This window comes from Phalacrocorax carbo, chromosome 2 (assembly GCF_963921805.1).
Source record: "Phalacrocorax carbo chromosome 2, bPhaCar2.1, whole genome shotgun sequence".
Taxonomy (NCBI): Eukaryota; Metazoa; Chordata; class Aves; order Suliformes; family Phalacrocoracidae; genus Phalacrocorax; species Phalacrocorax carbo.
In genome coordinates, this window is record NC_087514.1 from 25769508 (window position 1) to 25795861 (window position 26354).

Here is a 26354-nt window from a genome sequence, read left to right on the forward strand (position 1 = left end):
ATTGAGGGTAAGCAGAGACAGACAGGGGGAAGAAAATGAAACTGAAGAAGTCAGGGTTAGAAAGCTAGCAAGACAAATGGAAAGAAAAGCTAGCAATCCCCTTGGAAAAAAGCAAACAAACATCTCAGAAGTGAAGCAATATTCTTTGGGCCTAGAAGACTCCATAGTTCTGAAATCGTTGCTTGGCTCATCCTCTGCTCGAAAGAATTGACAGCAAAATTATTTTCCTCCTCCAAAGGTGAGTGATCAATTCCATCAATCCTTCAGAACAACGTCTGGATGAGAATCCCTTAGTAACTCACAAGTTTGACCTAAATTAGCCCCATAACGAGAAAAGCGACTGGGTCACAGAAGACAGGACAACAGCACTTGTAGCAAAGGTGTCTAATTAAACATAGTACCAAAGCACAGAAGCATGTCTCCGATTTAAGAGTTAAGAAGGGATCCCTGGGTCATTCTACCTTAGCTTAGACCTTGTTACTTAAGTAGAACAAGGGATGTGTTCACAAAAAAAATCTTCCTTAGGGCCATGCACAAGTTGAAACAAGAAAAAGCACACGTCAGACCATTTGCAGCTACGCTTTTTTACGCTCCCTTATGGTCCTTTCTCAGCTCAACCCAGGCTTGAGCATTATTTTCACAGTTGATAAAAACTATACACTTGGATTCTTAGAATAAGGCAGAAGATTACACACTGAACTGTATACCAGGCCTAGGGACAAATAATGATGTTCTTCTGTCAAATACAGAGTTTAATCACCAAGGCCACTGAAATCTGTGTACATACAATGTCACAGAAGTGTAAATGGGCCCAAAGCACTATGTTCAATTCAGCTAAAAACTCTCAGGAATCACTCTTTGCCCAGAGGCTGCACGATTTAGCCTAAAGGAGGATGATGTTATCATCTTCCCAGCCCCATTCAGCAGGAGGCATTAAAAGCTGGCACAACTTAGAAAAACACCGACACCGAAAGACACCCTTCAGACTGCACTGCTATACCCTTTGTTTACAAATAAGGCTCCCAAAAATGACTGTGTCCGTCCTTAGCTTTATTTCCATGAATGACTGCAGTGGCGAACACCACAGAGCTGTTCCTGTGGTGGGGAAAGGATGTGGCTGAGCGTATCGGTACCGGGGCCTAAGCCGCAGACAGCGTGCCTTGTATAAAAACGATGACACGAAACAGTCGCTCGTGTCCACTGAATGCTTGGCGAATTATCTGCCTGAGTGATGTCATTCTTGACAGTCTAATAAAAGGCATTTTTGGCAACTGCTTGAAACACACGTTTCGGTAGAGACTTTAACAGACAGCCTCAAAACGATCAACAAGTTCGCAGGGAACGCAGCAGAGAGACCCCGGGCTCTCCGGACGCCGGGCCCCCCCCGCCCCGGCGGGGTGCTCGCCGGCCCGGCAGCGATGCACGCCACTGCCCGCACAGGACGCAGCAAGTCACGGCCCCGTGCCCAGGCTCCCCTTAACCCGCCCCCGGGAGGAACCACGGCCCGCCGGGCCCGTCCTCGCCCGCGGGGGACCGGGACCGACCCCCTCCTCATCCCCGACCCCCACCCCAGGAACCCCCGCGGCGCCGGGGGCGCCGCGGGGCGGGGGATCCGCACCTGGTGAAGGCGAAGGCCATGAGGCTGAGGATGGTGAAGCTAAGGAGGGTGATGGTGTGCGGCCGGTAGAAAAACTCCAGCGTGATGTCCTCCACCTGCTGCTCGTTGATCATGCGGAAGTGCAGGCGGTAGTTCACGTCGTCCTTGCTCAGGGTCCGGCTCCCCACGCACGACGCCATCTCGCCTCCTTCCCCTCGCCTCAGCCACGGCTTGGGTACCCCGGGGCGGGACGGGGCGGCCCGAACGGGACCAGCCCGGCCCGGCCGCCCGCGCCGCCTCCCACTGAGGCGAGTCCGCGGAGGGGAGAAGCGCCGCGCCCGCCTCGCCGAGGGGCGGAGCTCGCCCTGCCACTCCCGCGGCGCCCACGCGGGGAGGGAGGGAGGAACAGAGCGGAGTGGGGGGGGAAGGAGGCGGAGCCGCACCTCCCCCTTCGACCAAGCGGTGGGAAGAACCCTTCTCTGTCTGCTTCCCCGCCCCCGCTCCCCGAATGGTCTCGCCCGGGTTGGGGCGGGGGGCACACACGTGGGCTGGGCGGCGGGCGGGAGCGGTGTGAGGGGAAGGTGAGGTGGCGGCGGGGCCCAGCGGATGGTCGGGGTGCTGGGGGGGAGGGTGCGCCGGGGGCGGCCGCGATCGCTCTCGTCCTCCCGCGGGCCCCACTCGCTGCGTGCCCCCCGGCCTGCAAAGAGCGGCGAGGGCGGCCTGTGAAGTGACGGGGAGGGCCCCGTCCTTCGGGGAGAGCGTAGGTCCCGGCTGGGCTCCCCCTGCGCTCGCAAGGGCGAGCGGGCGGAGGCGTCCAGAGGCGGCTCGTCTCCTCAGTTATACCTCCGTTTGTCAGGCGCTTAAAGCCTCAAAGTAGCTACTTAGCGCTTTGTAACGAGTAATTACTGCTTTAATGCCCAGGGAATTAACGCTCACGGTCCCAGCCCTGCGGGCGAGGTGAGGCAGCGCTGCGTTACTGTTCCTCGGGCGTGGTCTCCCGGCAGGACGCCGCGCTGAGGAGGAGGATGGCTTCGTGGGCTCGGCAGCTCTCCCGCTGGCGTTGCCTGCTGCAAACGGCCCGCGCTGCGGACTTCCCCCGGAGGCTCAGCGGCAGCAGGAGCGCACAGGCGCGCCGCAGGCTCGCCCCTCCGGCTCTGCTGCCCTCTAGAAATGACGTTCTTCCGTGGAGATCGCAGGCTTGCAGGCGGGTGTCTGCAGGGAGCTGTTCTCCGCCTGGCGGTGCCGAGGATGGATCCTTTTCTTCTCCCGAAAGTAACTTGCCCTCACCAGTAAAACAGGAACAACCAAAAGCAGAAACATTACCTAACCTGAACGCAAAAATACTGTATGAAGGTAAGAGGCCTTAGAGATACCATTTCTCCCGAATCTCCAAATAATGCTTTCACTGTTACCCTTGGCTCCCCATTTTTTGGCCTGTTTATCTAAAATATTTGACTGAAGTTCCTGACTTTCCCTTGGGTTTGGCCCCGTAGCTAACGCAGAATTCGTGTGGTCGCTCTAGCCTATGAAGTATACCTTTAAGCCAAGATAAAGATACGTTTCGGGTAGAAATGTCAGTCAGGCTGCTGCTTGAAGAGCTCTTCGTAACTCTACCTGCAGCAGCTGAGCATTTGTCTTTCCCTTGTAGTTGTACTGGAACAAAATAAAGGGGTTTGTTGTGTTTTGGGGGACAGGAGTGGGAGAGGCCACCCCTGGAGCAGCTCACACAAAGCAGCCGTGTGAATCACCAGGGATGAACAACAGGAGGCAGCAGAGTGTGAAGCCTGCCTAAGTTAAGCACTGCCCTCATGAGAAATGCTTCTGAAACTGTCTCCTGAGGAAAGGAGAGACCCCCTTGGTGGTGTTGCCCTGAGGAAATTGCCTCACTTTTCTGTACTTTTATATCTAAGTGAGGATAAAAAAAAAAATACCACCCTCTAAAAATCTAGTATGCCGAGGAAACTTGCTCTGGATTACTAAGCAGTCTTGTATGTTCAGATTCTGCTTTGAGCCCAGCCAACTTGGATCCTACAGAGCTTATTTTTGGGGTGGCTCAGAGCTTCAACTGAGAACTGTGTGTTTGTGCAGCTGGTTCTGGAAACAGTGCTGCACCAGAACTGACAGGTCAGCCAGCTCCTATGTGTCTGCACCTGCGGTGCAGTTTATTTACGTGCCAGATTTTTATCTGCCAGCAGACTTACTGTTGTATATGCGCGTGTGGAGCATTTTGCCCAGTTGGCAGTGTATATAAAGGAATAAACATAATTGCTAACTTTTTTTTTTTTTTGTGGGGGTGGGGGGGTGGTAACTTGAGGTGTGTTTCTTGATAGGATGTTTAACAAAGTTAGAGTAGCAAAAAAATGGCATCCATGCTTCCAGAATGGACTTTGGTGTGTATTGGTTCAGTCCTCAACAGGTTGAAGGGAAATGCTAGATATCCATATAGATTCCTAGAGAGTTCTTATTACTGTTTAAGGTGTAAATGTTGCTAAAACTGTTTTACTGTGCTTTTGTTTCTGAGGCTTTGAGAAAAAGAAGTGGCAAGACCTTCAATAGTTATTGAGCTGGTCTGTGCAACTCTTCGTAGAACAATAGGATCTTCCTACTTATTATGGTACCTGTCTTGGTAGTTCTGGTGTGGCTTTGGTTTTTTTGACCCTAGTCTCTAGGAAGTCCTTGGGCAAAGGTACAGGACATGGAAAATCACCATCCTGAAGAGTTTATAGTTAGGACTGTCAGTCAGTATTGGATGCTAGCAGTGAGCCTGTACAACAGTAATCTGGATCTACCTTCTGTGAGCCCCTATCAATGGAAAAATGGATCAGTTTAGAGAAATGTTTTTTTTTTTTAAAAAGACACTGGCCTCTGACTTGGAATGCTTAAGGGGAAACTAATGATATTCACTTGGAAACTTCAACGACTAGGAAATGGAGCTTGACTTCCTTAGCTGTTAGAGGTGGTGGCAGTCAGCAGCCATTCTGTAATGGATAAAGACACGATAGCTTAGTTGGAGTTGGCTGTGAAATACCTTGAAAGTTAAAACAACCACAGTTCAGGCATCAGATTCAGGAGAGGCAGAGAGTAGCAGGCTTGTCAGGTTTTGAAAAATAATCTTTGCAGTCGCCTTTGATCTGGATAGCGTCAGGCAAGCATGCATTTGTAAAGACATGAAAGAAAATTCTTTTTCAAGAAGGTGATGTGATCTGTTGTCTACACTGATCAAGGCAGCAGAAAAAAGGCAGGCTTGCCGGGTACTACGCTCAGATCTGGCCACATGAGCAAGAGTTGATTGGCAGTGACAAGGAGATGGAACAGAGACAAACACTGGGAGTAGAGCCTATGTTTTAAAATAATAATAGATTGGCTGTTCATGTCATTGCGTGGTGTTCTTGCATTTTGAACTGAATTTTAAGAGATCTGTATCGTGTTTGGTGGGAGCAGCTTTGTCTTTCACAAAATGCATTTAGGTCTTCTATATTTGTTTCTTAGACTGGGATGATATCCCACCTTCGTCTGCTTTGGAGGAGATTTCTGAGGAAGAAGCCGTACAGATCATTGCAGAACCACTTCTTCCCCTTCAATCTTCCACACTCCGAGATTACGTTGATCACTCAGAAACCCTGGCAAAACTTGTCCACCTAGGTATGTGTGATTTTGTTTGTGTTTATGTGGTTTGCCTATATCTGGAGCTTTGGGGATTCTACAATTTGTGTTTTGATCCTACTGGTTGCCTTGTAAACTTGAAAGTAGGAACAGTGACCAATGGCTAAGGGCAGCAGAAAGCTATCCAGGGTAAATGGAAAAAGAGACGGGACTTCATGACTAGCTAGCAATGCTGTATTACTTGAAGACAAGACTGGCTAGCTTTGTCTCGGTGCTGTGGATGCTAGGAGGCATCGCCCATAGCTTCCAGAGGTGGGGAGCACCTTGTGTAACTTCATTGGTCTCTCTTCTTTTGGGCTGGTTAAAGATGCTTTAATTTGCTGCAGAAGAAATTGCAGGTTTCTGGCCTTGGAAGGAAGGAAGGAGAGTGGTTGCTGTGCAGAACTTTAGAAGTGGGGCACAGAAAACTGGAGAGGCAAGAAGGAAGGGATGGAAGAGAACCTTACTTCTCATCAAAAAGCACTTGGACTGGGCAGGGATAGATGAGTTCACAGTTGCTGGCCACCTCCTTGTCTCCCAGAAGTCCCAACGAACACTAGAAGGAGGTTGGAGAAATCAATATTTGAGAGGGGGTGATTTAGCTCCATGCAGTAACAAATCGCTATATGTGAGCCAGTATCCAAAGGCACTTCACTGCAAAATTGTCCCTTCCCCTTGTATAATGGAGTTGGGAATTCCTTGTACGTGTACTGCTTTGCCACAAGAGTAGGTCTCTACATGTGGCCCATGCTAGTGTACTTGATTTCTCACATGCCACTGCAAATGTCTTCCCTCAAAATATAAACTTAGCAAAGCTTCTAAAATGACTGCTTGTTTTGTCTGAAATTGTTCCACAACACACAAGGTGTTGTGACCTTGCTGTGTTGAGCAATTGAAGCATGCTAAATCAGTGCAAAAAAGGAGTAGTCCTGTCCATTTCAAGATGGCTTCCTGAAACATTTAGAGGAAGTAAGGTCTGTGTTTAATTAAAACAGTATCTAATTTTGTTTGTCGTAGGAGTTGACTTATCCGAGGTGGAGAAACGTCAAAAGGCAGGTCAACTCTTACTGACCTTGGACTTTGAAAAAGATATAAGAAAAATACTTCTGTTTCTTAAGGATGTGGGTGTAGAAGACAACCAGCTGGGACCGTTCCTGACCAAAAATCCATACATTCTTGCTGAAGATCTGGAAGCTTTAGAAACCAGGTAAGCCTTTCAAATAGCAGCAGGGTGTTAAGCCCCTTGGCTTGAAGATCTGGTTTTCCAGTTGGCTTAACCTTGGCTGAACCTGTGTTGCTGCTGCTTCCTCTCTCACTTGCTCCCAGGCTCCATGCTCCTGTGCCTTCCCATCAGTCAGCATTAACATGTGGTGTTATCGTATGTTGAGTCAACACCCTGATCCATATGAAAACTGTCCATTAAAAAATTTTACTGCTTATCCCTGTCTCTGTGCCACAGAGGAAGCAGCTTGCCATCCTAGGCCACTTGCTTTACCTGTGTCAGCTTAGATTCCAAAATGTTGGTCCCTGAGGCTTTACCTAAATTTGCAGAACAATATTAACCTCTTCAGTGATGCTTTGAAACTGCTCTTCTGGATTATATGTCTACCCGTACCTTGTGAATTCTGCAGTAAAAGAAGCAGACCAGATCTCTTCTGTCTACTTCTAATAGCAGCAGAGGTTTTGGTGACTTTTTTTCCCTGTTGTCCAGCTCAAACTGAACACAAGACTACAATGAACTAATTCTTGTGAGTGTTCACACTTGTATGGCCCTAGAATGTTCCTCAGTGTCACCCAGCTTGTCTGAGCATAAGGGTAAATACCAGTCTCTTTAGGAGATTTCGTATCTTAAACCAAAGCTTATTTAGTTAGCTGCCCTGTGGAGTTTGGTTTGTTTTATTAAGCTTATCTCTGTGTGTATCAAAAACACCAAAGGTGGAAATCTTTTTTTTTTTTTAAGAAAAGCCATTGTGTTTATGGGTCTTTCTTCTGACGCTGCAGGGGAAACAAGCTATTTTCTGCATTTACTGTCAAACTTTCATTTTCTGTATCACCCTCTCCTACTGCTCTCTGCTCTTTTTAATGTCTTAAATCTAGATGCTGTGTGCTGCACTGTACTTCATGTGGTCTAGCTTATTAGAGAACACTAACTTCAGAAAATGCTGCATTCTGAATATAAAGGCTACTTGAATGAAAGTGAGCACGAAGATATCAGATAACTGTGGACACATACTCCTCCTTCTCCAGCAGCATGACTTGGAAAATGATGGGATTTGTGTCAGAAGTTGACTAAAGTCTGCCGATTTCAGTTGTTCGAGCGTCGTCTGAATCAAATTGTATAATTGTATTTCTTGTTCTCTGACAACAGTGGGACTTCCTCTTTAATGGCAGTTGTTATTTCATTAACAAATCTTTGTCTGATCAGCTCTAGAGATATAATGGGATAATACTGCAACATAAAGTAGCTTTAAAAACCTGTAGCTGAGTTAAAAGGAAAAGGTAGTCAAAACAAGAATATTGAGGAGCTTTGGCAGATCTACCCGCCATGGTCTAAGATGTTACTCTGAGCAGCTGTCTGTTCTCCCTGTGTTGGAAATCAGCCATCACTGTACTGTTTTGTCACATATGTGTGCATCTGAGTGCAGATTTCAACTGTTCCATTAGTGGTCTTAATCTGGGATGCTGGACTTCATCCTGCAGTGATGGATAGACCTGTGCTGATGCTGGTAAAGTTGAGGTTTTATGGTTGTAACTGTAAATATCTATTTGCAGAAGCCTGTCCTTAGTGGTTTTGTATTGTTAACTTTGGAGGACTAGTTCTAGAGCTTTAAAGATGAGGTTTGTATTTGTGGCAGAAAACCTTTTACTTCTAAAGAAAAATCTTCCCTAAGTTAAATAACTGGAATTAAAAGTCCAGATCTTTAAAATAATGTATTGTAATAATATAAATTATCTATTTTTTTAAAAAAGTTATTCTTAATTCTTCATTTATCTGAAATAACTGAATGTAGGTTTTGAGGCCATATTTTCACGAATCCACAATGAGTTTTGCAAAGGTACTTTGCCCTAGGGATGGTGTGGTAGCTTGTTCCAGTCTTCCTCCTTCTTGGTTTATGGATACAGTCATCTTCTCTGTATTCCTTTGCTTTAGTACTTCATTCCATATTTTTGCAGGTGGGATCCCATTAAGACATGAGAGACTTAAGGTATCAGCACCAGACTATAGGGTTGGATTTTTTTATCTTGTTTTGTTTTGGGGTTGGTTTTGTTTTGTTTTGTTTTGGTGGTTTGGTTTTTTTAACTAGTCTCTGTTCTACAGTCATAGAGATCCTAGCTTTCTTTACTCAGCTGTATTTGTTTGGTGTGTACCTATAATAATTTGATTCTGAAATGGCATTGCTGTATTCTTCAGATTCATACTTCCATTAGGTGTGTTGATTATAGAAAAAATTGCAGGATGGACTTTAATTCTTAAAATTACTCCAGACAGACTTGCATTAATCAACAGTTCTTTGCAGTACAACTTTTGTGTGCGTGTACTTTGTAATGTACTTAAAATGCCTTTAAAAATTCCAGAAAATAAAGTCTTTCTGCTTGGGTTTTGCATGTAGTAGCTGTCCAAGACAGAAATCTGAAAATACTTTTTTTTTTTGAGACAGGCACATTAGTAGACTTATGTCTAACACAGACCTGACTTTTCTTCTTTCTCCTCTGTTCTTCCATCTTCCTGTTCTGTAAGTGGCCTTTCAGAAACAGTATCCAAAAAGAGCCTGTGTCATTTTTCAGCAGTAGTTTTGAATCTAAATGTCGGAGTTGCTTATACTCTTCTGAAGACAGTATGTTTTGCTATGATAAACATTCTAACTCTCCTGTGAAGTCAGGTTTGCTTTTCAGTGACTGTCCTGTAGTACGGCCTGGTTAGTACTTCATTTTCTGCAGCTTGGTTTTTCAGTGAGTTTACCTCTGGCACTGGTGAATGCTTTCCTGCAAGCTTTAAAGTAAGTGTGCTGTGGGAGCTGTGTGGCAGGCCATGAAGTGAATGTGTCTCAGATAGCTGTCTTTTGAAAGCTGAGTATCACCTTTGCATAAACACTTCGGTGCAGATGGACATGGTATTGGTTACATCACTCTGGAATGTTTTATTGCTATGGATTCCATGTTGCCAGGAAACAAAACACAAATTTCAATGGATTTGGCATTTGACTTCAGATAAACACTGTAAAAGTCAAAACATTCCATAATTCATAACAATTCTGACAGTTGCAAATCAGTGTCTGCACTGCAGCTGCACCAGATGCTTTGTTTTACGGTATTGTTAATGATGACTTAAAACCGTTAATGTGCTACATAGAACTGCTCACCCCTGTAGCAGAACGAGGGCTAACCTTGATGCCAACACTCACAAATTTATCTCAAACTTCGGTCAGGTTGGATGATTGTGCTTCTTTAATATACCGGTTTCTGGAGTCAGGTTATTAGAATCTTGCCATCCCTCTAAAGCTTTTCCTTGCTTTTCCAGGATGCAAAGAAATGCTTCAGGTGTGAATCTTAATGATGTGTTAAGAGAAAACAAGTGGAGGGGAGTCAGGAAAACCAAAAGGTTTTATTTTTAATCTACTCATATAGCTGTGTTCCTAGGGTACTTGGCACTTGTCCTCTTGAAAAATTGAATGGAAGAAGTATAGTGTAGCCAAGCTGCAGCATTCAAAATGTAATGGGATAACTTTCGAATGGGCAGTTGTTCACTGTTGTGTTCTGCATTTCTCCCCCTCCAAACCACTCCTTGTCTCTGAGGCTCCTGCAGCCAGTTCCATCAACACTGTCTGGAGCCTAAGGCTGCTACCTTTGGTGGTGGTGTGCCTGCTCAGCTAGGGTTTGGTCCTCTACCCGTTGTTCTTAGATCTTCTGTCTAGAGAGTTTTGGCTTGTGATAACTTAATTTTTGAGGGCTTGTAGAAAGAGAGGGAGGTGGTGAAGACTGGAAGGTTTGGTTTGGTTTTAGTTTTTTTCTTTTTTTTAATCTCCACACAACATGATTTAACACACAGCCCATCTTTTGCTGAATACCCTCTTCTGCAGAATATTCTGCAATCCATTTAGTATTTTAATTACTGCCAGATAAATTCAGTTCTTGACTACTCTAAGTTAGTCTGACAGCAAATACTTCTGTATGTGTTTATCTATAACCAAAGGGAACCTCTTCAAATTCAGGTTTTTTGTAAATGGTATCACATGGGTTAATCATGTCACTTCTTATTTCATGTGCTGTATTTCCCCCCATTCCTTTTTCTGGGAGCTATGGTAATAAACTACTGCAAGTAGTAATCGAAATAGGATTTCACTTTCACTGAATTCAACAAAGTTTGGAAAAAGTTTTGAGTTGGAAAGGAAGAAAGCAAGCTCTGTTGAGCATAAGAACTCTAGTCAGCTCCTTTTCCTTTCTGACAACCAGATGTTTTGTAACTAAGTCCTTGGACCAGTGACTGAAAGTAGGGACCTATTGTAACAAAAGTAACTTCAGTGGATTTAGAAATGTCTTTTTGGACGATGTCTCTACAGATAGCATTGTTGTATGATATTTCGACTCCAGCACTATTGGCAAAATAGGGATGTATGAGGTATAGTACTCTGTTCTTTCAGCAGTAGAAATGGAATTCATTAAAATAGCAAAAGGCTGTATATATCTTCTTGTCCATAGCCTATGATGATCTATTAATGTGTTTGCAATCTAGGAGACAGGCTGGTAGTTAAACGTAGGTTAACATAGTTATCTGCTTAAGTACAGCTGGAAGGAATTAAAATCTGTCTTCAGTATTGACATTCTGCTCTGAGGTTTATTTTACTTCTAATTAATTGGAAGGGATGGTATTTTGCTTTTATGATAACTGCAGATTTCCCCCTAATTATTTTTGGCAGGGTTGCATGTTAATGCTAGAACATCTGTCCATTTATAAGATATCACTGAGGAATTTAAGCAAGTACTGAATAAATGGAGGCAATAAAATTTTCATCACTGGATTTTATTTTGTTTTTGTTCTCTTTCTAGAGTGGCTTACCTAAAATCAAAAAAATTTGGTAAGGCAGAAATTGCTCAGATGGTCTCAAGAGCTCCATATTTGCTGCTGTTTTCAGTGGAAAGACTGGATAACAGACTGGGTTTCTTCAAAAACGAACTTGGCCTCAGTGTAAAAAAGGTAAAGACTATACACTCAAGTCTTTAGGAACTTTGACAGTGACAACTGTAAGGCCTTGGAACATGAGTACTTCAAGTGTTTGGAGGTTATCCACAAACATTAGTGACATGACCGATGGTAACACAGAGCATTACAAGAGAAGAACATGATTTTAACTGTCTATAGAAATAATGTGGACATCTAACATTCAAAGGTCCTGAAGTACAGTTCTTGAAGATGATCTGCTGTAGGTTATTCTCAAACAAGCATGTGTGCGTCCAGTTTTATTATCTGAGGTGGGTCGGAGGATCCATTGCTGAAACACAAAGCAGCTGTTTTAACTTCTAAAGAATTAATCGGCACTCTTCATCTCTTCAAGATACTGTAACATACTTAACTCATTGGTGAAAAATAGTCTAATCTGCGAACATCATATCAAACTAAATGCCAAATCATATGTGCAGCTCACCAGGAGGAACCCCTGGGTTTGTTGGTGAGTGCTTACCGCATTATGTGCTTAGCAGGTATGTAGAACCACGCTTCAGGATCTTCAGAGAAGGTAGTAACTAGACTTTCCTGGAATAAGTGGGCAGTGTTAGTTGTTTCCTGCAGTAGCTGGGGATTGCAATAAATGTCACATTCCAAGTGGAAACTGGTGTTCTTCTGATGGCTCTGTTAGCTGAGCTGTCACAGTGCCTGTTGCAGTGCCTGTTGCTGGCCTTTCCATGCTTGGGGTAAGAGATTTCTCTGGAAAAGTGTTTAGTCAATTCCTTGTACACATGGCTTAAGGGATGTAGAGTTCTTGTATGGCCATAATACTATGGTCTAACCAGATCCTGAGGTAGTCAAATTCCACTGCAGCTGAAAAATCTTTTATAGCCTCTATCAGGTAGTGTTTTGATCACTTTTTTTTTTTCCAAAAAGATGGGAAGAAACAACTTGAGCACCAAGAGAGACTGGGCACTTGAGCCCAGTCATATGCTTTTTTGGGATATGCTTTTACTCCCTCTTCCTGTCTGTTTTACAACAGCTATGTTATTTTTTGTTTTTCAGATGAACATATTTGAGTAATTTTTTGCATCTTAATATACTGCTGCTGCATGCAAACTCAGCTTTGGCGTAGCAATGAAATGAAATGCAAGTGAAAGTGCATCCCTGTTTCAACTAGGAAAAAAGAGTTTATACGAGATCTCCATCTTTCTTTCACAGATGGATTCACAAACAAGTTTTCAGTAATAATCTTTCCTTTGTGTGTTTTCCTTAATTGTAGACAAAAGATCTGGTAATTCGTCTTCCAAGGCTACTGACTGGCAAAATAGGGCCTGTAAAAGAAAATCTTCAGGTGAGCTTACTAGTAGATATTAAAAGTGTATTGTGTATCCACATAGTTTTAAAAGTTGTCAGAAGGTTAAATTCCTGCAGGAGAATCCTGCACAGAAAGAATTCAGTGAAATAATTTTAGTGGAGAGATAAAGTAACTGAGGATTTTGTAAAACAATTTCTTTTCTGCTATAGCTTGCAAGCTTACAGTGTATGTGGAGCGGTATCTTATTCTGTCTTCTACTCTGATGTAGGTTAGAAACTTCATCTGGGCCCCTTCCTCCTAAAAGTTGCCATCTGATAACACCAATTGCTGCCCATTTCTTTACAATGAGTGAAAAACAAGGCCTGCTCCCTCTTCTTTTTTTTTTTTCCTTTTTCCCCTCCTTAATTATTATGTTTTTTTGCTAACTTGGATTGTCCATGAGGATTTAGGAGCAAGAAATGTGCAGTTGATTATTTTCTTCTTGGCAGGTAGCTAGGCTGCCAAAATGTGCATTTGACACCTATTGTCTGATAGCAGATGGTCGTTATTAACAACTGTTGGGTAAATAACTTCAAACCCACAGGGACTCCTTTCCCTTTTGAAAATGTAACTATGTATTGGTTTAATTATTGTGCTATAAAGCCATCTAGGCCAAACAGCATGATGTAGTGTAACAATTTGAGAAATCCCATTATCCTATAACGCGTAGCTATGAATTAAAATATATAATTTTCAGACAGACTCACTGCTCTGAAACTATTAAACACTGGGAATCTTGCAATCTGAAATGTGTGTGTGGCAAGGGAGGAGACTGGAAAGTAGCAGACTGTTCCAATTAATAGTGCTTTCTTTTTAATGAACATTGTTTCCACAGGCTAGGGATTCAGTATATTATACTGAATGTGTTTTTAAGATCCTCAGTTCTATGCAACTATCTTGCCTATCTACCAAAAAGTGTATAGTGTAGCATCCTTATTTTTAACATGTTCTAGAGAGAAAGGAAGGATTTTTAGGTCCTCACTATTGAAATTTACTGATACTTAGAAGCTCCAGCCTTTCAGGAGGGTGGATGTCTCAGACTCAGAATCCAGGTTCAGACCTGCATGTCCTAAGCTAGCACTCTGAAAGTGAAACCATACACGAGCAGTTCAGAAGTGATCTGGTGGTATCCCTCCTTCGGACTGGGCTGTTACTTAGAAACAACAGCAGCAGCTGATACTGGTTGTCAGAAGATCCCAATCATGGACTAAGTGAGCAGAAGGATGGCTTATTCAGTCCTCTGAAGGTTTCCTCAAGTACAGTTAGAGATTCACTGATAGGGTGGAACTGAAAAGCTTGTGTTACCACTGCCTATTGTGGGAATCATACAGAGTATGTTGAATATTGCTGGGGCGTACACTGTAAGGATATTAGCATATGTGGTCTAGAAAGTCTTTGAATATTAAATATGTTTGCTGTCACACTGAGAGCAGTCAAAGCAACTTAGACTTGAGCTCACCATTCATGCCAAGAGAGCGCTGTTCCATTTCACAGAGTAGAAAAGAAAAGCTCAAGATTCTTGCCACAATTGCCACTGTCTATAGTGGGGCCAGCTATACATCTCCACTGATTTAACATCAGGTCTTACTCTCGGTTGTATATCTAAATGCAGCAAGTTACCCCTGCCAACTCACATCCGTGGAAGACACCGCTAAAGGGCAAACACAACTCTTCATACTTGAATGCTGTCTTAGTTCTTTAGTATTTCTTGAGATATGCAAATATTTATAAAGCAGATAAGGAAGAACCAGGAGTTGAAAGACCTGATGATAGTCACCTCTAGCAGCAATTTCCTGCAAGGATCTGGAAGTCCTAAAGTAGTTTCAAAACACAGAATCTAAGCCCTTCCCTTTGTATTTGCCAGGCAGTTTTGGAAAAGAGCTGCAGTCCTGGCACATCAAACTGGAAAAACAAAAAGCACCACCTTTTCGCCAACTGAAGAAATACCTGAGTTGGATTTGAAAGTCTAGTTATGTTGACAGGCAAGCATGCCCACTTCATGACTTAAAACAAGCTGCTTGTAAATGTCACTGGAGGATAGAAGAAGTGGCTGAGTTACCAGACGCTCTTGAATGCTGAATTCCTTTCTCAACAACTCAATGAACTGCTTGCCATTCTGCACTTTAGGAGGAGTGTTCATGATTTTATTGAAAAAATGTGTTCTGTTTCTCCTTTTGGGAAACCATAATTGGACTCAGGGCAGTCTCTGAAAAAGACGTATTACTGTAGACATTAACTAACTGTAAAATAAACTGAATACACTGCAAATTCTACACATCTCTTTAAGGTTCAACAGACTTCAGTTGAAGATTACAGGACTGAAATTATACTCCCTAATATAAAAATATAACTTGAATACATTAGCAAAAGCAATAACACATTAACAAAAGCAGTCGCTAGCTATTTGATTGCTGTGTTTTACAGAGCTCAACAGCTCCACAACTAGAAAGTCAGTCTCTTTTGACAGCTTGGTATTGAAGCTGATAAAAGACTCATAGGAGAGAATTTTTATGCTTGTAACTACCAGGCATATTGAGACACAGCTTTTTTTGTTCATATCTCAGACAAGCTGAAAAATGCATAGCATTCACAGAAGTCATCTTTGCTTCAGGGATACTCTATAAACAAATTAGACTTTAATCCAGAATGATAAATAATTTGCACTGTCTGACTTGAGAAGAACTGGAGTGGCAGATATTATTGTGGGTTTCATTCTTGTTGCTGTGTGATAAAGGGTAGAAGAATTTTGCATTAGTTTCAGTGGCATGTTAAAATAAGCTAAGTTTGCTGTACCTGACTCTTGAAGGTAAAATTGTGCCCTTTTTCAGGTTTTCCAGATTGAACTTGGTTTTCAACGTAATGAAATTCAACAGATCGTGTTTAAAACCCCCAAGATTTTAACTGCAAGTAAAAAGAGCCTCAGACAGACATTTGACTACTTACACAACATAATGGGCATTCCCCACAACATGCTTACTCACTTTCCTCAGGTGAGCTGTTAATCTGGGCATAAACTGTGCTTTTTGCAAAACTGCTTCACTAGTTTGGTGCTGAAGGTGGAGCCTCATGTATGCAGGACACGCATGAATTCTTCAACTTGTCTGTGGCCTTTACTGTAATTGGGATAACTTTTATTAGCAGTTCAGCAACCAGTGAGGATTGCAGTGTGGAAGTGCCCTTCTCGCCCTGGCACTTGTGGCACCACCACCCCCAGTCTTGTGAATTTTTAAGTTTTCAACATAAGTAGTTATGCTCATCTCCTCTGGATTCGTGCAAGAGAGATTACTGCCTGCTTAGGTGTTCCTTGTCCTGAAATCTTATCTAGCAAAGACATGCAAGTGAAGACAGATCATGTGGAAGATCTGTTCATTAGACACATTATATATAAACATTTCTTTTGGATTTGTCTAATTTAAAAAATAATTTTTATAGATTCTATGATCTGAAAACATAGTTTAAATGTAAGAGAAGTTAGGCAATCAGATTCTCATTGATTTTTCCTGTTGCTGCATCCTTAGCTACAAAATCACAGGAGTGAAAATAGATTAGTTTCTTGATGACCCTTTTGGGTTTGTTTTTTTTTTAATCTCATTAATGTTATTCCCTCACAAATTAAAAGCTGAAAGCATTAGTCACTTCATCCAGTGCTGACATACAGTCACACTAGCTTGTTACAAGGGAAAAAACAACAAATCACATATTACAACTTCTGAACTGCAATGATTTTCTTCCTAAAGCAAGTCTAGTAGGGAATTTAACTGTCTAATCTAACTGGCTAAAAAGCCAAAATTATATGGGGAAATAAAACTGCTCCCCAGGATTTTGGTTACTTATCTTGCTATTTAACATATCATTACTTAACAAGGATGCTTGCTATAGCTCCAATCTGTGTGTCACTTTTGCCCTCCTTCACCTGTAAGTGACAAGTTTTGCTCACTTCCTTCTCAGTTGTCTTATTGTTGGCTTTGTGGTGGTTCACCTCATTATTTCTCTTCCCTTTGTTTGGAAGGGTAAGTGGAGAGTTTTCTCTAGTCCTTGTTCTTGGTGCAGTCACTGTCTCTCTTCCCTGTTCTTCCCATCCATTCTCAAACACTGAGAGTTCCAGGATGTGGCTAGTGCAACTCTGTATGTGGTCTGGCCATTAACTTAGGCATTCACAAATGCATACTTGTGTTCATCTGTTGCTGCTGCTATCCTGAATGACAGTAATGCTAAAAATAAGAGGCATACAGAACATCCTATTGTCAAATAATCTCTGATGTTACAGCTGCTGTTGTAACCATCCTTCCTGTCAGCTAGCTCCATAAACGGTGGTTAAGGTTTTTTCCCTGTCTTCCGACTCCCCTTCAAAATTCAAAGAAGGCAGAGCAGAAATGGTAGTTTTGTTTTCTGTCTTAGTTCAAATTAGTTTGCATCCTCAGGAAGTCCTTCCTTCCGTGGTGGAGTCTCTCCTTTTTAGTGAATCTCTGCTCACTTTCATTGCTCTAGCATTCTTGTTTTCACCAGCGGCTTCTCTCTCCAGTTATACTGCCCAGAAATGCAATTAAATCTCTGCTTTTAAGACTCCTTAACTGTGCATCTCTTGTTTTCCCTGCCCCTCTCTCTTTTTAGACATTGCACTGATTTCCTCCATGTTTCCCTTACCATTGTTCTCATCTTTGTCTAGAATTGTCTTTGTGATAACTATCTTCAAAGGTACCTGTTGCTGTGCAGCAGAAGAGGTTGTTCTGAACCACTGCATTGTGCCTTTTGGCTGTGTTATGGCAGGAGGCGCAGCCACTCACCTCTTCCCTTGTCACTGTATTGACTCGTTTGTATTATTCCATGTGGTCACCTGTTCACTTCTTCCTTACAACAATGCTCACCTGAATCTATGTATAGTAGAGAAATATATAGAGTATAAATAAACACTTCTGGCAGTATGGGAAGAACGCCTTGGTATTCTTGCTCCCTGTTTCTTTCTTGGCTGTGATTACACAAAAGTAATATAGTTATCATATATAATGAAAAAAACTAATGTGCTTAAGGGAGTTGTTATCACTCCCTGATTTCCCTTGTCTATGTACCTCAGCATATTGTATTGAAGCATTTATTTAGAATTTAGGTAATTTATGTATAAATGTAACCTACCCGGTGTTTGACATAAATTAGGAGAAAAGATGCAAGTTATTTGTTTTCTTCCTAGGTCTTCAGTTTGTCTAAAAAATGCTCTTACTTTAGATTAATCAGAATCTGAAATTTAGCCAGCCTAAAACATTCTTCCCTTTCTTTCTTTCTTAGGTTTTCAACTCAAAGCTATTACGAATCAGAGAGAGACATATGTTTCTTACATTCTTGGGAAGAGCCCAGTATGACCCAGCACAGCCCAGCTACATCTCTCTGGACCAGCTAGTATCCTTGCCCGATGAGGTGTTTTGTACAGTGGTTGCCAAAGCTTCTATGCAGGACTTTGAAAAATTCTTAAAAACACTTTAATTAGTAACACATGTAAAAAGGAATAGAATAAAGTTATGAAGTAAACATTTTATAAAACTACTCCTTTTTATGGTCTCTTAACTTCTTAATTACTGGTTTAAGAAGTTGCTTATGAAACATTTGTAGGATGTAATGGCTGTCAGTAATATTCTTTATGGTGACTTGAAATATATTTCAAAAGTATTAAGTGAATATATGTTGTTTGCTACTGATGCAGTCCTTGTAACTAATTACTAACTTAATTGAGAGTGAATGATGTGGCACACTAACAGAAAAGTAAATTAAAGGGGATTTTTTTTTTCTTTCAATCATTTCAGAATTTTAGGAGGTGGAAACACTGGCTAGTGACTTATTCCCTGTCTCACCCTCTGTCTTCTCCCTCCCAAAAATTAGAATAACAAGCTAATGCAGTCGTGAAGTGGCATGACTACCTGCTTTTATTTAACAGCTAATAATGGTATGCTTTTCCTCGTAGGGTAGAAAGAAGTACACTGTTACACACGTGAAGCCCTTCATACAAAAGGGCATTTTTCAACTGGTTACAAACGTGTTTCTCTGTGAAGCTGGCTGCTGAAGTTAATATCCTAAAAGCTGTGCAGTGAAACTCAGTTTGACATATCAAAGAAAGTCAGCAAGCTGAATCCAGGCAAACTGCAGAAAGGAAATAAACTCCTAAGATTTCAGGGACATGTGTATTTTTATTTTAAGTCACTTTTCCGCTTGTTGAGGAGGTAAAGCAGTTTTTCCCCCACCCCGGTGAGATTTGTATGTAAGCATACAAAAAGAGGCTGTAGTATATACTTAGCTGACAGAGATCTTGCTCAGTTATAAGAACTGAAGTAAATGCTAACATTAGGAATCGCAGGAGTATTAAAAGTACTTAATCCTGCCAGTAAGCAAATCACATTAATAGGGAATTATCAAATGGTTCACTGTATTTGGTCAAAGGGAAGAAACTGACTAAACCCAAATGCAAACTGTCTGATAGTTTATTGTTTAGAAGTTTCCATTCTTTCTGTTTAAATAGTTCAGGAAACTGGAATCCAGATGTTTTCATTTGCATTTAAGCTCATTTAATGAAAAAGTCTTAATGTTTTAAAAGCTTACTGTTGGAGCTTAAAATACCAATTTGAGCCATGGAAGAGCCTGAAGAAGATTTTGTATGCAGACAGATGAATAAAATTCAAAAGGTTAAATTCCCCTAATAGGTGGGAAATACAGTAAGGTTAAAGAGACATTTACTATTCTCATAAAGAATGAGAATAGTAGTGATCTCTGGATGACAGCTTGGGTCTTCTATCCAAAGTAAAAATGTGGATAATGACGTGGGTCTTTTATCTAAAATGAAAATTTGGAATTTGAATTACAACACCCAAGAAAAGGAATGTTGTCAGAACAGGCAGGGTGCAAAATGATTTACTGGGGCATCTTCACTTGAAACACAGTAAAAAGCCACATTCATTGTCTGCAATATATATCTGAGATGCTCTCTTTTGTCTTTCGTTCTCATGTTTCCCCCTCCATTGGCCTGGGAAGATCACTTGAAATGCTCTATTGAGTAGACTGTTCTTGGTGGAGATGCATAATATTTCATCTAAAGTGGTGGCTGAAATGTGATGGCTAAACACTTTCCCCATTCCTTCCTTTTAAATAAAAATATCTAAGTCTAATTCAATATGCTTACTTAGATTTTGATTGTGTTAAAGCCTAATAACAAACTATAATCTTCAAGCAATCTAGTAAAAATTAATCTTTCTAGTAAAAATTAATGTTAATAGTAAGTGTGTGGGTTCATAATGCCAAAGTAAAGTTTGCTTTTGCAGATTTACTCCACTGTCCTCCTCACAATCTATATTACCATGTAACAAACCATTATAATGTTACATTATAGAATACGTATATTTTTAATGTCTTTAAACCTTGAGCTTTTAATTCCTTTAATATTTTTAAATCTAAAAATGCTGCCAGAGCTAAAGCAGTTTCTCTGAAATGTTAAATGCATGAGCTTAAGCCAAAATAGCTGCCCAGAAATACCATGAAGAAAGGAAGCAAAAGATTTTATGGGAGCACTAAAAGGAAACGGGAGAGAGGGTACAAGAACTGTTTGAGAATCGTGCCAAATACTTTTTGGCTTTAAGATTAAAAAAAACTCTTTAGAGGAAATGGTTGGCCTAGAATTACCAAACTTATTGTAGTCCCCTGGTCTTGATAAGGGCCTTTGACTGAGCATGTTGGTTAGCTGAGGCTTGCCGGCTAGGGTGAGGCGAAGCCGCGCAGCGGCCCGCTGAGGTGCAGCTGAGCCGTGCGGTGCTTGCGTGTCACGTTCGGCCGCGTCATTTTCTGACTGACATTGCCTACTGTAGCAATATTTCCAGAATAACTCCACGTACTTATTTTATTGCTTTTAAAAAAGCAGCGGTCCGTGTCTGAAGCAACTGCTGGGGGACAAGCAGTGATCTGCGCCTCAGAAACAGCCGCTCGCCCGGCAGCTGCGATACCTGAGCGGGGAGGGCTTTCTGCGATTGGCTCGGTGCTTTGCTTACTGCGCTTTACAAACTAATTTTTAGCAAATATTCACCTTTACCCCTCCGTTTGCGGTTATTGGTCTGAAGAGCCCTCACAGCGCCCAGTTACATCAGTTCAGCTGCCTCGACTGACGGCTGGATTACCTTAAACTGAGGCCAGCGGTCGCTCACACGCACTCCTGAGGCTCCGCGTTACGGCCGTGGCCCCGCAGGTTTGTATTTTGATTTGGGGATGTTCGCCACCATCCTCCCTAAAGCCGCGGCCGAGCCGCGTGCCGCCCGGCGGTGCGCATGCGCCAGCGGCAGCGGCGGGCCCCGGGGCGGGATACCGCGGGTTACCCAGAAGGCAGCGCGCCGCGCCGAGGTCAAGATGGCGGCGAGGGCTCCCGGTGAGGCGGCGGTGGGCGGCCGGCCGGGGGTGGTCGTGCGGGGCCGCGACCGTGGCGCTTGCAGTGCTGAGGCTCGCCCTGTCCCGCCGCCGGGAGGCGAGGCGGGCCGTGAGGGGGAGGTGGGGAGCCGGGGAGCCGGTGTGCGCTATGCGCCGTGTGCCCTTGACGGGGGCAGCGCCCGCAGGCAGCGCACCGCACCGCTGGCAGGGCCCTGGCGGGCGGCCGTCCCACCTCGCCGGCCCTCCCGACAGCGGCCCCTCGGCCGGGGCCTCGGCGGAGGGAGCCTGGCTACCCGGTACCGAGGTTTTCTGGGAGCGCCGGAGGAGCCCTTGGGCTGCCCCGGAGAGGCCTCGGGCTCGGTGTCCGGCCCGGATGCTGGCTCAGCCTTGGCTGGTTTAGCGTATTCCTCTCAAGCCCCAGCGTGCGAGGGAATAAGGCCTGATGAGGTAGTGTGCCCATGGGGTACGGGTAGCACACGTAGCACTGATTTTATGGGGTGACTTAGTAAGACTACTGGCTTAAGGTCAAGAAAGATAGCTTGCCCTGGCTGCGTTGCCCATATCGTGCTGCTTCTGGGTTTGTAGACCCTTGTTGAGCTACTTTAATGGTATTTGGCCCTACATTGCATGTGCTTACATGTAAAAACACCTTTCTTATACAAAATCACAGATAAGGAAAGATGAATGTTCTACATGTGGTATGTTTTATTTTTTCTTTTTAAAGTCAATTATTTTGTTTTGATGTTTCACTGTTAACTTTCCAGTTGACTTTGGAAGCTCTTTGAAAAAGGAAGCTCTGGAATAGTATTAAGTAACTGGAGAGGAGAGCAGAAGGTTAACAACATAATAATATGCTGGCCTTGAAATTTAATTAACCCATAGTGAGAGCTGTGGAGCTTAGATAAATTATCTGAGAAGCACAGTGGTTTTGCTTTATGTAGAACATTGTTTTTAGCTCAAGCAGTGGTTATGGAGCTGAAAAGCATTGGTGCTGTCTTTGACAGTGAACTGTTAGTATTGTTTCAAGGCTTAAGGCAGTCTAATACTCAAATTCTGTGAAACAGAGGTCAAATGATTGTATATAACAAGCGCTCGTTCTGCCTGTCTGGGGTCAGTTAAGGGATGCTGAAAAGCAGAGAGGCCAAGTCATATACATTCAAATTCAAACTTGATGTAGTGTTGCATTACTGAGTGTGAAGGTGGCCAGCAAGTATTTGTGTACTGTCATAGTACTGTGTAAATGTTGAGTTTTATCTTGCTCTGCAACTGATGATAGTTGCATTCAGTTGCAGGAGGTGGCCGCCTGCTAGACAGGATTCGCAAGTGGTATTATAATGCAGCTGGATTCAACAAACTTGGTAAGTGTTTCAATGAATTTTAAAAACTCTGCAAAGGTAACAACCCTCATATTGCTTATGGTTCATAACTGGTGTATGTACCTGCAGTTTGGCATAAGTTTTTGATCAGAATTAGCTACTACTTTCAGGGGGGAAAAGTTGGCAGAGCTTCAGTCATCATGATTGCTACCTAGTAACAAATCGGTGGCTTTTCTGTTATTTCTGTGTTTGCTCTTGTTTTCAGTGAAGTAACTTCTAACAGCTAAGATTAAGCTAGAGCAGTTGGAAGAAATCTTTCACAAAGCAGTCCTGAAAGCTTAATCCCACCAAGTCACTTTCACTGGTCAGTATCTTCTAAACCAAAGGCTGCCCTTGAAGCTGGAGGGATTGCCCCGATAGCAGTCAGTCTGTCTGCAATACTTACGCAAAGTATCCAAAGTGCAAAAAAGGATTTAGTTAGTTCTGCGCTTTGTATCACCGTAACTTCACTTGGTGTGTCTCTGGCCTGTGCAATGGTGAAGTAGGTGTAAAAATAGTGTGAGGAGGTTGACTTGGTGGTATTGTCTTCAATTTGTTCAGAGTTGTTATCAAGTTTGTTTCAACTATTTAGATGGCAGGATGGCATCTAAATGACAGGAGAATCTGAATATCCAGAGGCTATAATTTACTGCTGACTGCAGTATGAGCAAATCTTTTAAAGGAAGTTAACATACCTGCCCTGGGGAAGTTAGAAAAAAATTGCAAGACAACTGTAAAGGAATAAACTTAGGTCTTTCCTCCAGAGGTGCAGTGCTTAGGCCCTCTTCTTATATGTGTGTTGAAATTCTTAAAGGCAGTAATACTTTTTGCTGCTTTTCTGGCAACACAACTGAAAATGGAGGTGAAACACCAAATATAATCTAGTGATTAACCTAGTGGCCGTGCTCCCTGTGCCTTTGAAGTAAATTACAAAACTGAATTCAGGAATACATAGCTCAAAAGTAGTATGTTCTGTTGGGAGACTACTACCAGTTCAAGTCACATGAGATCAAAACCTCTAACCACAAGTCAGCAGGTATACTCTTGTAATCTTCATAAATCTTGGAATGTTACAGAAGTAATGTTTTGTCCTAAGTTGTTAATACTGAAACTTAAAGCAAGGTTGGCCTAATTCCAGTAAATGGTGTGGGCGTGTTCTTGGCTTTGAGAAGACTAGGTACTACTTCCTGATTTAACTTCTGATTTGGGGTGGGGTGGGAAAGAACTAGCTTGGGCACAAACATCTAACTTCAGGATTCCATAGTTTAATATAGTCAATGGAGAACTAGATACTATGCATAGTGGGGTTTAGATAATAATTCTTAAGTACTGAGGTAGTCACGTTTGTGGTTGACTGACTCTAATGGATTCAGAGCTCTTAAACTCTTTACCTAGACAGTAATCTTAAATGCAGATATAAAATTAGGTAAGCATAATCCAGATCCAGAATACTGGTCTGTGTATATATACTCTTATGAAACACCTTGAATCAAACACCGGTATTCCCCACTCCTCCTTAAGAAAAGGAGTAAAACCGAGTAAATAGAGTGTGTGTAAGCCAGTGTTTAGCATTTGCTCACTGTGACCAATTGGTGGTTCTCTTCTCCTAGAGTGGTTTGTTTTTCCTTCGTAACTTTGCATTGGAAATGTTTTGCCCATGTTATGTAGAAACACCTATGCTAATCCTACATCTTACTTAAGAACATTTATTCAGTGATATTATAAAATCTTCTTGGTACAGGATTAATGCGAGATGATACACTGTATGAAGATGACGATGTAAAAGAAGCACTGAAGAGACTTCCAGAACATCTTTACAATGAAAGAATATTTCGCATAAAGCGAGCACTTGACTTAAGCCTGAAACATCAGATCCTTCCAAAAGACCAGTGGGTGAAGTATGAAGAGGTATGTGTACAGAGTGTTTCCAAGGTTGGAGGTCTTAAATGGCACTGCTGTGACTGGTCTTTGGGATTTTCAGGCTCTGAAGAGATGTACACTTACATGTTCTTTGTAATGAATGAATGAGTGTGTCTTGTAGGATACCTTTGGAAAACACAGCTTTTGATCGCTGTTTAAAAATGGGTTTTTCAGCAGAAGTCATAACATCTTGCTTGGGATGACAAAGGCTTAAACTACAGTTCAGAGCCATAGCACATTGTTTGTATTCAGGCAAAATATGTCTTCTAATCTTTCAGATTCCAAGCTGTAACTAGCTTGGAAATTCTTATAAAAGGTCTCTTGCTTTTCTGATTAATTTATTGGATTTTTGAAAAATCTTGAGCCAAAGCTTTTATTCATGGAGATGCCAAGGAAGAATAATTTAAAAGGAAATCTCACATGAAAATAGTGTCATCTTGTAATTTGAAAAACAAACTACATCTTCCTCTTCAGATGTAACTAAATTATCTTTTTTGTAATTCACAGACTTTGCATTACTGTCCATCTCAGCTTTCTCCAAATTACCAGGCAGAGAGGAATTTTGTCACTAAATTTTGACTGTAGGGTAATGTAAGGGTATTATGTTTCTCTGTACAAGCAGAGGCTGTTTCTTGTGGTGTTATTGTGATATTTAGGTAACTGCTGCATGGAATAACTGGTTGCATAGTTCCTTAAGCAGTGGTTTGTTTTGTAAGTGGTAAACACAGTCAAGGTGTTCCATCAAATCCAAGTTTACAGTGCTGTTTAGAAGTTCAAAATTAGTTTCTCCAGAGTGTTACAGTTGAACCAGTTAAAGTGGATCTTGTATATTTGGGTATCTGCCAAAAGAGCACTGTTTCTAAATTTATAGCTGGAAGCATCACTTCGCTTGTTAATGTTGGTGAGGTGTTAGGAATTAGTGGTTGCTGCAGTAAAGAACTTGTCGTTGCAGACTTGGCAGATACAAAGTTTACTTTTTTCGGAGTAAGTAATATTTGAGTTGCTTTTTTTCTTGTTAGGCTGTGTTTTTGTCTCTCATTCCTCCTCAGATTTGACTATCTGTAGGGATGGCTTGAGATGTTTTGGGCCTCCCTGTAAGTTTATATTCTCTTCTTTTTCAGGATAAGCATTATCTTGAACCATACCTAAAAGAAGTAATCCGTGAAAGACTTGAAAGAGAAGCATGGAACAAGAAATAACTCTTGAACTACTTCATGCAAATATCCACATATTTCTGATCTCTTTAAACATTCAGTTATAGAAGTCTACAGGGAGGCAAATGTGAAGCTGTTTCAGCTTGTTCATTGAATCTGCTCATCCAACTAAAATAAACATGTCAAAGTATAAAACCTACTTGGAAGAGTTCTTTGCAAATGTAACACACTAATGTTCCGATTTTTCCTATGAACGTACACATTACATATTAGCTTAGTGATATGCAGACTTCATTCCAGCTTTTTGCTTCTTACTCTTTTCATAGTAGAGTTGTTTTCTGCAGTAGTAGGATTAGGTAAGGTACAGGCAGGGCTGTTGGTGCTAGCTGCGCTGTTAAATTAAAAAGGGAGCGCTTATTTCCTTTATGACTTCTCCCTGGAGATAACGATACCGGACCTGTGTTTGATGTTCCAGTGGCATCATGAGAGAGCAGAATGTAATATTCTGTGCATCTAAGCACATAAGTATTACAGTAATGGAAAATATGGATGATTCCTTAATCACAAAGTTAGGAAATGTTTCACTAGCTTTTTATACCATATACATTGTTAAACCTTAAAAGACTATTTTCATATAAGCCATAATGACTCTCATTTCATATTCTTGAGACTTTTTATCCTTTTAAAGTGTAAAAGTGGTATGCTGATATGCTTTCAACAGTGTAATTAACTTCCTATGTATTTTTTCATGGCCTAAAGCATGCTTTTTACAGATTGGTAC

At 42.0% G+C, this 26354-nt stretch overlaps 3 protein-coding genes across 5 annotated transcripts in view; 2 read left to right on the plus strand and 1 right to left on the minus strand.

The window, feature by feature from the left end:
* Positions 1-1966, minus strand: part of PTDSS1 (phosphatidylserine synthase 1) — a 33648-nt gene extending 31682 nt beyond the window's left edge. The window contains exon 1 of one of the 2 annotated variants that reach the window (XM_064442353.1): positions 1619-1966. In XM_064442353.1, the coding sequence (XP_064298423.1) occupies positions 1619-1797 (179 nt within the window). In that variant the 5' untranslated portion in view covers positions 1798-1966. The remainder of the gene's footprint in view (positions 1-1618) is intronic. The other variant, XM_064442352.1, reaches the window with a different exon arrangement.
* A 101-nt stretch (positions 1967-2067) lies between these two features.
* Positions 2068-18291, plus strand: MTERF3 (mitochondrial transcription termination factor 3). Of its 2 annotated transcripts, XM_064442354.1 has the most exons (8): positions 2068-2178; positions 2519-2950; positions 5087-5239; positions 6257-6446; positions 11285-11432; positions 12682-12753; positions 15585-15746; positions 18037-18291. In XM_064442354.1, the coding sequence occupies exons 2-8, from the start codon at positions 2623-2625 to the stop codon at positions 18229-18231; spliced, it is 1248 nt and encodes a 415-aa protein (XP_064298424.1). In that variant the 5' UTR covers positions 2068-2178; positions 2519-2622; the 3' UTR covers positions 18232-18291. The 2 variants fall into 2 exon arrangements, with proteins under 2 accessions (XP_064298424.1, XP_064298425.1); XM_064442355.1 differs by lacking the exons at positions 2068-2178; positions 12682-12753 and having other exon boundaries at positions 2186-2950.
* A 2754-nt stretch (positions 18292-21045) lies between these two features.
* LOC104040517 (cytochrome b-c1 complex subunit 7) lies at positions 21046-25772 on the plus strand. Its single transcript, XM_064442357.1, has 4 exons — positions 21046-21145; positions 22431-22502; positions 24241-24407; positions 25541-25772. The coding sequence occupies exons 1-4, from the start codon at positions 21127-21129 to the stop codon at positions 25616-25618; spliced, it is 336 nt and encodes a 111-aa protein (XP_064298427.1). The 5' UTR covers positions 21046-21126; the 3' UTR covers positions 25619-25772.
* The last annotated feature ends 582 nt before the right edge of the window (positions 25773-26354 follow it).

Bases quoted from the DNA above. Each gene is read 5' to 3' on its own strand.
- MTERF3 (XM_064442354.1), top strand. From the start codon at position 2,623: ATGGCTTCGTGGGCTCGGCAGCTCTCCCGCTGGCGTTGCCTGCTGCAA. The intron at 2,951-5,086 runs GTAAGAGGCCTT...TTTGTTTCTTAG, and splicing joins CGCAAAAATACTGTATGAAG to ACTGGGATGATATCCCACCT. The intron at 11,433-12,681 runs GTAAAGACTATA...CCTTAATTGTAG, and splicing joins TTGGCCTCAGTGTAAAAAAG to ACAAAAGATCTGGTAATTCG.
- LOC104040517 (XM_064442357.1), top strand. The intron at 22,503-24,240 runs GTAAGTGTTTCA...TTCTTGGTACAG, and splicing joins AGCTGGATTCAACAAACTTG to GATTAATGCGAGATGATACA. The intron at 24,408-25,540 runs GTATGTGTACAG...CTTCTTTTTCAG, and splicing joins AGTGGGTGAAGTATGAAGAG to GATAAGCATTATCTTGAACC.